This window comes from Metopolophium dirhodum, chromosome 2 (assembly GCF_019925205.1).
Source record: "Metopolophium dirhodum isolate CAU chromosome 2, ASM1992520v1, whole genome shotgun sequence".
Lineage (NCBI taxonomy): Eukaryota > Metazoa > Arthropoda > Insecta > Hemiptera > Aphididae > Metopolophium > Metopolophium dirhodum.
Genome location: NC_083561.1, coordinates 28,417,572 through 28,430,108, shown reverse-complemented (window position 1 = coordinate 28,430,108; position 12,537 = coordinate 28,417,572). Strand labels below are relative to the sequence as shown.

General features: G+C 31.1%; 1 protein-coding gene across 4 annotated transcripts in view; it reads right to left on the bottom strand.

Annotated features, from left to right (window-relative positions):
- LOC132938258 (aminopeptidase N-like) overlaps nt 1-12,537 on the bottom strand; it is a 29,468-nt gene that overhangs the window by 2,379 nt on the left and 14,552 nt on the right. For all 4 annotated transcript variants that reach the window (XM_061004988.1, XM_061004990.1, XM_061004987.1 and 1 more), the window contains 13 exons: nt 9,731-10,174; nt 9,034-9,255; nt 8,799-8,966; nt 8,427-8,723; nt 8,146-8,329; nt 7,918-8,074; nt 7,768-7,849; nt 6,389-6,572; nt 3,679-3,973; nt 3,412-3,608; nt 2,178-2,377; nt 1,857-2,024; nt 241-384 (listed from right to left, as the gene is read on the bottom strand). In XM_061004988.1, the coding sequence (XP_060860971.1) occupies nt 241-384; nt 1,857-2,024; nt 2,178-2,377; nt 3,412-3,608; nt 3,679-3,973; nt 6,389-6,572; nt 7,768-7,849; nt 7,918-8,074; nt 8,146-8,329; nt 8,427-8,723; nt 8,799-8,966; nt 9,034-9,255; nt 9,731-10,174 (2,742 nt within the window). The remainder of the gene's footprint in view (nt 1-240; nt 385-1,856; nt 2,025-2,177; nt 2,378-3,411; nt 3,609-3,678; nt 3,974-6,388; nt 6,573-7,767; nt 7,850-7,917; nt 8,075-8,145; nt 8,330-8,426; nt 8,724-8,798; nt 8,967-9,033; nt 9,256-9,730; nt 10,175-12,537) is intronic.

Below are 12,537 nucleotides of genomic sequence, written 5' to 3'. Positions count from 1 at the left end.
CTAATGTCCTATTTTGAGTTATTAACAATAGTAACATTTTGGGCGAAAGAATCAAATAACAAATTCTAAAAACCCTCTAAAAATTCTATACGGACACACAATCGGAGTGACCACCAATAATAATAATATTACAGTCGTGTGCATAATTACCTATTTCGACTGCAGTCATGTCCGTCAACGTGTCGAATTTTATCGTTTATGCCAAATAGGTATCAATATAATAAGTGTTTCGATACTTACGTCGATTTGAGATTGCGCCAGTTGTCGCGCACATAATTCCACGCCACTTCTTGCCCGGCCACTTTATTGGTCAAAGCGTAAAATACTTTGCTAATGTCTTGATTCCTAATGGAAGAATTGTTTTGCAAGGCATAACTGAGAAATCTGCAACACGACATTTTTAACCGTCGGCATTATATATTATATTCAGTGGCGTGATTAGCAATTTGGTTTGGGTTAATGGGGGGGGGGGGGGGGGCTGGTGGATTATTAGTTTTTGGCAAACATAAATGGTCATTAGCGATACTTTAATATTCAATTTTAATTACGCCTCTGATATTATTTATATTATAATATAATACTAGATATTTTTCCTCGGCAAGAAAAATTGAGGAACCATAGATATGCTTTCGGGCGTATAGTACAGTGGAAAAATATCTAGTAACATTTTGTTAGGAATTTAATTTAATTCATTATTTTTCAACATATCATTATAATATTATACTTAATATGTTTTTGAGCTGGATACACGTTTTTGTTTCTGACCGATTTTTTGTGAGGTTTTTGTTGTCATAGTTACTTATACTTATTAGGTAACAAAAACATATTTATGATTCATAGATTTTCATAAGCGCAACTAGGAGGGGAAGATAGAGGGGATTAGCACCTCCAAAATAAATTATTCAATTGTTTTCTAAAATATTAATAAACCTTTTAAAATTCAACTGTAATTCTTATATTTTACATTTAATTATTTAATTTTTATTTAAAGTTTATATAATTATTTTATATTGCCTATGATAAAATATGGTAAATACATCATTCGCTGTATGGCTGTATTTGTTTTTAATTAAACGATCTATGTCGATACATTGGTACAATTATTGTGCATAGTTTTACACTATACCTAATATCTATACACTGAACTATAATATACAAACAGTATATTACTATATTGAGAAAAATGAAACTTGAGTACCTATACCTAAATTAATATTGGTTTGATTTTGTATAATTTTTTTATATTTATACGTGAATATACATATGCCGTTATATATATGCGTCCAACGCTCCCCCTGTTATTTTTCATGTAATATCCGGTGGGGTTACAACTCCCCCCCCCCCCAACATTTTAGCCCTAGTTGTGACTTTGTAGATTTTTCTTGTAGACGAAAAATACATAGATAATAATAATAATGATATATATTATGGTTTTTTTTTTGTTTTTATTGAATATTGAACATGGAATTAATACACAAAGCTCTACGAAAACTGAAAATTGGTTAGAAAATGTAAGTTGTACCAGCCCAAAAACATAGTTATAACTTTGATAAAAAAACGAACAGTTAGCATAATTTAACGCACTTCGCACTGTTTCCCTCGCACACGACGTATGTGTAGCAGGTCCGAGAATTTATTACCGACAAACGGGCAATTTACGACGTTTAAGGGATTAGGGAGGCTATAGATTATAAAATTATGTTGCGTTTTTTTTTTTTTTTTAGAACCTTTTTCGTGACTATATACAATATACATATTTTATGGGTATAAAATAGTAAGTACACTATACTATACATCGATATTGATGCGTGCGCATGGCATGCATAATATAAATGCGTCAGTTGCCCATAAATTACCTGGCCAAAATCCACGTTTCTCTGCTACAGCCCAAAGCGTCCAGCAATAAATCTTTTTCAGAAGCCACCGTGGTCATTTTATACATTTTCCACGCGAAATCCCATTCTTCTTCGCTTCCATAGCTGATGGCCGTACAGTATATAATTGCTTTTAGATTCGGCGAAATCCTATAAAAGATAAAAATTAAATGATAAAAAAAAAATAAACATAAATAATAATGTAACATGCATTGCGCAATCCATCAAAATTTATCGGTAAATCGAAACTAAAACATAATGTAATATTATTCTAATATAAATGGAAAGAAATAAATTCTTTACGGGTTGTTCTTTTCCGGTTGAGGGTTCGATTTCCAATTTTGAAACTGAGCCACTGCATTTCGAACACAATCGGTGTGTCCCAACTCACACGCGCACGATAACAAGTTGGATCTTTTGTAAATGACCAATTGATCGTCTCTCGGATTATCTGCGAACCCGGTTATTTTATACATTGGGGATATCAAGTGTAACACGTATGCCTGTAAACAATAAAATTTAAATCAATTTTTTTGAATGTACATGTTATTATTTTAGTAATATATAAAAACTATAAACACGACGACAACACAACTACACAACACTATTATATTAATATACCACGTCGTAATATCTGCATGGTTTTAAACAATGATTGGTTACAGTATAGCGTACGCAGAATTTTAGTGCGGTTAGGGTTTTACCTGAGTAAATAATTCACAATATTTTTTTCTTAACCGTTTTTAAATAATTGGTTGTAACAAGTTATAGTTAATCTCAAATTTAATCTACATTTAGAACACTCGAGTGCTTAACCCGGACACCTGATGATCATTTACAGCTAGAGAACTCAAGTTGTATTAAAAATTTAAATTATATATTATTTTAGTTGAGAAATGACATTAAGGATTTATTAATTAATAAATATTATCTAATTAGTAATTACTAATAAATTACATCATTTATAATATAATTTAAAAAAAATTATCTATTTTTTTTATCTAGATAAATGTCTGTGTATTTTTATCTTTATCTAAATAAAAAAAAATGATGTTATATTTTATCTTATTCAGATGATTTTTTTGTTATCTTTTCCCAACACTGTTGATGATAGGTACACCATACGACGATTATGGTAGACGTTTAGCTATATGTTCTAAATCAGCCAAAAATCTGTAACTATGATTATCGACGTCTTTGTCATATTTAACAATTTAATTTATATCTATTAAAATTTACCAACAATTGATCGACTCTGTGTATTGATTTGTGTATAAATACGATTTTTTTGTAAAAGAAAGAAATCTCAGGGGGTCAGAACCCTGGAATCCTACACAGTACCCCTGCGTACGCCACTGATTGGTTACGATTTTATATAGGTAGTACCTATGACTTATGATGAGTAATGATTATACATATTGTAATTCAACACACTAAATTATAATAATGCATCGTTCGAGCATATTTTTTTCAATTTTGCAGTTATCTTAATAATATAATTAATTAGCAATATAGTTGATGTAATTTATTTAGTTACTTTTAATTTGTCGTAAATGGACGTTTTAATGAGCATTTGATGTAAATAGGTAAAAGACCTATACGCCGATTTCCACGGCACATACTCAGTCTCGTGGTAAAGGTATTTAGTTAAATCGAGAGAGGTTTGGTAACTCAAATATCCAGCCCTCGATAAAGACATTGCGTCATCTATCAACTGTGCTCGGTTAATCGTTCCTGGAATTAATACAAACAGCGGTCATTACTTGGTATTTGCAGAGACAAAATAAACACTATCTATGCTTACCAATATTAGAATACATCTCTGGATCGGTTAAGTATTCGATTAACATGTTCCAATTTTTTGAATCATAATTCACTCTATAAAATCCAGTTTCGTTTATGTTGAATAACACCCAATCATTGGAAGGTATCCCTGTTTCGGTTATCATCATGAATTCTTCGGGCTTAAGCCAATAGCTTGGTTTTGTTACCGAAAAATCCAATTTTGACGATGTCGTGAACGTAAGCGGTATCCACCAAAGATTATTTGGTTGATCAGTTTTAATGGCGTTTTTAGTGTCGTGTAGAAGAAAACGACTCTGAAACATAAATCACGTATGAAATAAATATATATATGATATAATTAGTATATAGGACACAATAGGTAAAAATAAACTATAAAATGTATATAATATTATAAGTGTATAATATAGTATTTTCACGCTTTCACAGCAACAGGTGATTTTTTAACTAACATTTTTATATTCAGCCTTTAAGAGGACGCCACACCCGCATATTTTACACACGATACTTCAAATTTTTAGCAAGTTATGCGTATATCATATAGCGTAAATTAAAAATACTCATAACTCACTTTAAAACTGAATAATCATAAAAAAACAAAATATGAACACTGATAATGTTCTTACCATCAAGTTTCACAATAGGTCGATTCACTATAATTAACTAAACTAACAATAACGGAGCTAAACGTGATCTGCTGAACATAAATTTACTATTTTACTTATTTTTACGAACTTATAAGACAGAGACAACACATACGGGTGTGACGTCCTCTTAAGGAGACGGAGAGAGGTTTTGAATGGTAGTTAAATAAGAGAGACATTTTGGTTCGAGTGAAGATGACTGTTGTTATGATTCTGATATTGTGTTTGGTTGTTATTATTCAATGTAATCGGAAGATTTAAGAAATCAAGCGAAGAATAGATAAAGCTGATTAATAATAGGATCGTGAATAGAATAGTGGGCGGTATTACATCGTAAAGATAAACGATCGTAATTCATGACAATTACGACTTTTTTGTAATATATTGTTTAGAGAATTATAGACACTGTGTGATCGCTACCCGCATAATATAATACACAGAAAAACCCTTTTCGATCTTAGCAACAGTACAAATACAACAACACGGCATAGTGTTGTAATAAATACTTTTCAAAAATTAAATTTATTATACGTAAGTACTTAATCTAAATTATTTTTATTTTTTGTTACAATTTAGTAACATTATTTATTCGAAATAAATTATGCATTCGTCCATAATCCGTATTCCGTACCTACCTAAAATATAAAACTACTCATAAAATTATTCCATTTATCGGAATTAGGTAGGTACATAATATAATTTGTCGTATAACTTTTTACTGAACAATATCTAATCTGTACCAATTTTATAATTGTCTTTATTTCGTAACTTGTTTCAATATTATATTAAGTTATAGGTAGTCGTTACTCATTAGTCATTAGTCTTTAGTAACGCTAATAACCTCGAAGCTGTTGATGCGTATATATTTTCTACCTATAATAAATGTAATTAATTATTCTGTGGAACAAGTGAACAACATTTTGTCATTTCGACATTATATACAACAAATTATTAACACGATCTTTACATGTTCAAATTACATTTTAAATCACAGTACACGAATTTTTCGTCAAAATAATAAAATATAATTAATTGCCTTAAAATGCAAATTAACTTATTCAATATTAATTAGAAATCATCATTCTGCAATATTAATAACACTTAGCTAGGTATATACAATAAATCGAGGAGTCGCTCTGTTGTATTATAGTTGAGTGTACCTCTGCAATAAGTAGGTCATGTAGTCCATTGTAATGGAGGTATTAATTTGAACTCAATAATAAATCATTGCATACCTGCGAAAAACGATTCCGAGCGAAGACGGAATGACAGACCTGTCAGTCTATGCTATATTTCTAATGATATTCTACTAGTTCATGTACATAATATATATCATAAATTATGTATTTAAATTGCTTATATAGTAATTCATTTGTAATGCAGAGGGTTGAACTAGTTTTTGGAAAAAACACTTCACATAAATATTATATTATTTATTCAAGTTCAAAAAAAAAGAAGTTCAAAGTTCCGCCAAAGGGGGATGTTTCTTTACTGTGTCAGAACCAATAATATGTATTTTATTTTATTTATATTTTTTATCGTCATACATTCATCAAATTCACATAATGTTCCACGTATTTTAATTTTTAACAGATCGTGCAGTAAAAAACTTAAAATTGATGTAACCGATGACCGATGTACTGTAGGTACAAGTGTAGAACTGAGTGAACAAGTTCATGGTATAAATAGCTGAAAATTAATTTAAATATTTTAAAAATCTCATTGTGTATGGGAAATGATGAAAAATCATAAAAGCTTCAAGTCCCAAGGATCAATATATTTGAATTGCAACATAATATTATGTTATAAATAAAATCATTATGGAAAAAGTTATTATTTCTCGTTTAAATAGATAATTTCGTCGAATTTCAAATGCCTATTAATATCGTTACATGAGTAAATGTTTCAGCCCCCTCCCCCTCCTACCACAAACATGACCAAATTACGCCACTGATATTAATATGTTTATATGTATATTTTATATTATAAATATTGAGGTATATCAATTTAAAATTGTTCACCTTAACTGTCAAGTGAATAGATGAATTATAAATAAAATAGGCGCACCTGTGAAACGATTAATGTATCCACTTCATAATTTCGTGTAACATTTACGACTGGAAATCCTGGTTGTAGTATCCATGTATCCATGACATCTTTTACAGTCAACGTGATGTCCATTACACGATCGGTTTGTGCCTGTTCGGTCAAAGCATCCCACAAATCATTATGGTAGGCGCTATTATAGGCCCTACAAAATATCAAAATAAATTAATACAATTTACATTATAACGGACTTCAATGCAGAATAATGCCAATAATTAAACTTAAAAATTCGATAATTTAAACCTATAGGTAACTAGAAAAAATATATACAAACATCTTATTCCACCAAAACATAGGTACTAAATAATTATTATATACATAATAATATATATTAATTGACACTGATGTTGACATAATATCATTAGTTGATAAAATTAAACAGAAAAAAATTAAAACCTTTTTTAGTTTACTTATTACAAACTAAAACAATATTATAATATTAAACACAAACATGTATTGAATCTATTGATAAAAAAACTCGTTCCTTATATTATTATATAGCTAAGTAATTCTTTTATTTAAAATTAATATAAAGCTACTAGGAAAAGATTAGATGAAGCATTGTAGAGCATTAAAAAGTAGGCCACCATATTAATTGAATAAATAGAAATTCTTCTAATATTCTTTTAAGTATCGGCAATAAAAATGCCATATTAAATTAATCGAATAACTTAGATATTAATGTTGGTAGGTAATAATATTTATAAAGATATTAATGATAAATTAAGTTAGAATTGAGTTAAATGAAAATAAACGCAAATAGGTAAATGATTCTATTTCCCTTGTTTCAATTAATCCTGTAGGAATGAGTAATTTAAGTCGAAAGATTTCTGAAAAATATTCATAGTATAATGAAGGTTTATCAATTTGTATTTTTTTTTTAACAGTTGATACTATTTTATTACCTAAAATATCTACATAAATTAGTTTTAGTAAATTACCTTCTAGTTATAAAAAAATATGCTTTTGTGCCATATTTTTTTAAACCAGGTGACCGTAAAATATTTGGTAAATATAGACACACTGCATTAATTTTAACACATTTAAAGGTGTTTGAAAAATGTATTAAGGCAAAACTAATATTTATCAAATGTTCAGCAGAGTTTTTATTAAAATAAAATCACAATAGGTACCTAGATCCATTACTATTTTAATCACACAAATGTTGTAAATCTAAGTCAAATTTTTAAAGATACCTAAGCTAGTACTACCTACCAGTCTTTTAATTATCTATGTAAATTTATGTAATATAAATTTGTTAAAATGTTTGATTATATGAATTATGTAACTATACTAGCTAGTATTCTATTTATATCTAATAATAATTAGATAAATCTTACTTTGCGTTCAAATATTTGGTTAAGCCTTTCCGGAACACCTGCCGTGTAAGAAAGTGGTCCATCATTCGAATTACAGATGCTCCTAAAATATTGTAGAAATAACAATAATTAATACTCGTTGCAGAGACAAAATAAAAATTGTTTAGTCACCTTTATCATAGGAAATGCGATCAAACAATTCATTAATTTCCTCCGGCCTCGACACACGCGCGGAAATTGGATGCGTAGATTTCAACGAATCCATTAAAAATACGCTCTGTATACCACTAGAAATAAATTGTTCCTCCATTTTCCACTTGGGCTCTACCTAAAAAAAAAAATTAAAAAAAAAATAAAACTCTATAAATCAATTTAAATTATTGATGATATGACACTTACATGGTCTACCCCTACGTATTCAATGTAAGTTGCAAAACCTTCGTTTAACCATAGATCTGACCACCAATCTGGTGTCACTAAATTCCCAAACCATTGATGTGCCAGTTCATGAGCGATCACCGTCGCTACTCGTTCTTTCTGAGCATTCGGCGAAACGCCTTCATTGTACAACATGGCTATTTCCCTGAGAAATTAATTATTTTTTTGTTTATATTTACTCGTGTGATTGTTTGTACAGATAATGATGGCTAGATCGTTGAAAATAATTATATAATATTTACCGGAATGTCACCAAGCCCCAATTCTCCATGGCTCCAGCGGCAAAATCGGGAAGTGCTACCAGATCGGTTTTTTTCAAAGGATAAGGAATGGAAAAAAATTCTTCATAAAACTTTAATATGCTAGGGCCGATGTCTCGAGCATAGTGAGTGTGCGATAACACATCACTTCTGGCCCATACTCTAAAAGTCTCCGAGGATAAATATTCAAAATCGGAAATAATGAACGCTACTAGATAAGTAGACATGGGCACCGTTTGTTCGAACGTGTCCCATTCGTAAGACGCTAAAGGTTCTGATCTGTAAAAATATTAAATTACGTTAATTTCAGAATGTTTGAATATTATTTATAACAAATAGCAATTTTTAATTTACAGCTTTGGAAATTTATTGTCGACATATTTAAGCCCGGTATTGGATATAGAACTCATATCACCGGGTCTCGCAATTGACACAGTAAATTTAGCTTTTAGAGCAGGTTCGTCAAAACAAGGAAATGCTTTTCTCGCGTCAGTTGGTTGAAATTGTGTTGCAGCTATCCACCTTAAATATAAATGATGAATTAAATTGTTAATGATTGTTAAAATAAAATACACTTTAAATATCTAACCTAGTTGTGTTTCCTACGTTGTAAGAACTTTTATAAAACCCTTCCATGTTGTCTTGAAGTTTTCCAGTGTATTTTATGTGGATGTTGTACTGGTAATCAGCTGGCTGTATGTCTTTGAATTTTATAATGAAAAACTGTTTAGAAAGATCTTGTTGTGTTTCCAGAATAGGAACGAAAACACTTTCAGCCATCACGTGTTCATTTAGTACCATTTTTGGATACCTATTAGATATTTAGATATAATATACAATTAATATAGACTATAGAGTATACAATAATATGACAGTTATTATGATTGAAAAACACTAATTATAATTACAATTATATTGTATAATATTAGTTATTAGAATTATTAATATCATCACAACATTTTAAGGCAACGAGTGCGGTGTAATAACTAATAAATGTATTAGCTATTCCCCCGCAAGTGGGATCGAGTTCCTCGCGAAAGTCTATCCTCCACCCATCATTCCTATCCATCTAAACACTTTTGGGCGGGATCGGGCTACTCGTGAACGTCTATATCCACCACCCGTCTGTCCGCGGCCAATAACCACCTGCGGATATCCGCCTTCTCGCTGGCCGGCTATACGTCCCCCTGCACCGGGTGCAGCAGGCTGCTTCCTCCGCGTGAAATCACAACTCGCACGTCTCCTACACTCTTGTTTTATTTTCTAAAATATGACATGTCGTTTACCTGGTGACGAGACATTCCGTCATGTTCAAGTCGACGGCGTGCAGCGTCACTCCGTCCACGGGGGCCGTCACGTTGACGACGATGTCCACCTGGCCGTCGAACGTCGAGTTTCCGGCCCACAGGAACGGTATTATCCGCAGGTCGTACGATTCCGGAACCACTCCCGCCGGCAACCGGACATCCGTGGCGCCGTAGTCGTTCTCTAGCCGCTCGTAGTCGAAGCCGCGGATCTCGTCCAATATCGTCTCGGTGGACCCAAAGCGTGGGCCGCCATACGTCTGCCGGCACGTGCGCGGGTGGAAGAAGAAGAACAGGCACAGCGCGCACAGTAGCACGATGAACGCGAACGATGACGTCAACAGCGTCCAGGACACCCGAAGGCTCTTCCTCCGGGTCGCGTACGTCGCGTCGCCGTCCATCGGTTCGTCAGCGGCTTCGTGGACACTGTACAAAAAAATTATAACATATTATCATATGATATTATATACACAACACTGTTACAATATTATAGTACGCATAGTGCTGCATAATAAAATATATTATGATTGATCTGCAGTGGCCGCGCCAGCATTTTAAAAGTTATTATAGGTACTATGTGTTAAAAGTGATTTTCAAAATATAATGTTTTTCGGTAATCCGAAGTAGCGACACCAACTCGTAACACTATGTTTTTGAGAAAAAATCGTGTTGTAACAATTAATAAAATTAGTGTGACCGTGGGCGGAGATTGAAAGGTGCTTAACTCTGAAATTGAAATTATTATTATTATTTTTTATGTTATTAATTTGCGTATTTTATGTAGAATTGTAGAAACAATTCTCTCCTCACTAAAATAGTAAAATTCAAACAAATCTCCACCGGAGCACTCACTTGAGAATTTATCGCATCCATTGAGATTCTATAGATAGTATATGTAGGTATATGGATAAACAATATTAAATATATTATATAGTTATATAGGCATACGATGATTTTGTTAACGCGTAAGACATTCATTATTTTGAAAATATTTTTTTTACATAATCTTTTTCATATTTAAATCACATTTTTCGAAACAATGTGGATATAATATATTTTACCATTATAATATTTTAAGTTTTTTACTTTTTTTAATGAAAACATAAAGTGACGACATCAAAATAAAATCTATACGGCCGCGGCGTTTCTTTGTTTGATACAATAACGTTGTGTGATTAAAGTGCGATCTAAATTTTCATAAAAAATGCAAGGCACCAATATATTACGGGCAGTATATATGTAGTGGATACTATAAATATATCGTGCGGCGTGAGAAAAATAATAAAAACACAAAACAATAATGTAGAAGGTAACAAAAACCGGACAAAGAATAAGCTATAAAGGATAACAAAACTAATAAAATAAATACACTACTCTCATCACCTACTGCAGATAACAGTATAACTTGTACAGACATAAAAATCATATTCAAGAAAAAATTCAAGTTACGGTGTAAACACACTGACAAAAAAATTAATCTAAACTAAGGAAAATCAAAAACACAATACACGAATAAGACAACTATGAATTTATCAGAAAATTAAAAAAAAATATAATGAATAGACTAAGAATTGGACACACCACTACACCAGAATAACACTGCTCGGTCTTCTAATGATAAAAGAAGATCCACCAATATGCGAAGGCAATAGAGTGACTCTAACGGTCAAACGACAAACACATATAGGTATAGGTTACGGAAAAACTAAATAAATAAACCTAATACCTTGAATGTGGCGCTGAGATCAAACCCAATGTTCTTTATATATTCTTAAAAAATCAAAATTGTAAAAAAATATTAAAATTATTTGTCATTTGTTTTGCCTATATAGGAACATGGCAGACGAATATTATTGTCTACGATGCATACGTATTGCATGCCAAAAATATAAGCAAATTGAAACGTTCAATAATTGCAAGCCGTCTCTAAGAGGGGTCTGTCCGAATTGCATGCCACCTCTAAGAGAGATATTTTCGAATTCCATGCCATCTCTCAGAGTGGTCTGTCCAAAATGCATGTCATGTACAATTTATTGCTGTGAGTCGTGACCATGCAGTGACGAAATAAAAAATGACAAAAATGCAGCAGGAGTCGACTGAAAAACACATTACGGGATACGTTTAAAAATAGATTAAAAATACCCGGAATGACTCAATGAGTGGTTAGGTTGATGAATAAGTGAAAATAAGTTTTTCATATAAGTAATAACCAAAATAAAATAAAACCAATAAATATGCAAAAAAAATTTAAAAAATATAAAAAATGTAAAGTTAGTGCATGTTATTAATTCTTTTTGTCATTCAGCTTTCATATTAATATCCACAAATTATCATAATCATCCATGTAATTACAAATGATTCCTAAAATTATTTAAAAACTAAAATTGGTTTTATAGTTACTTATTACTATATAGCTATAGCTATACTCGTATATTTTGTAAGGGACAACTATAATCAATCGCAATTTAGGCACAATAAAAAAAAATTGTTATACTCGTTACCTATTATTACAGTAATAAGTAATAACCACTATGTATAGGTATTCGATAAAAAAATATTAACTATACCGTATATACACTACAATAATACGTCATGTGAATAATAATATTATATTATATTATGAGTACTAAACATTTTACGATACACGTCATGACGAACGATAAATATATTTATTTAGGTATTTAGTATAATAGTAAATTATACATGAGACATGTAGGTATCTATACATAATGACTCCGACGACAGATATTTGTGCGTTAGCCCAGCCATTAATATTATGTCTTCATTCT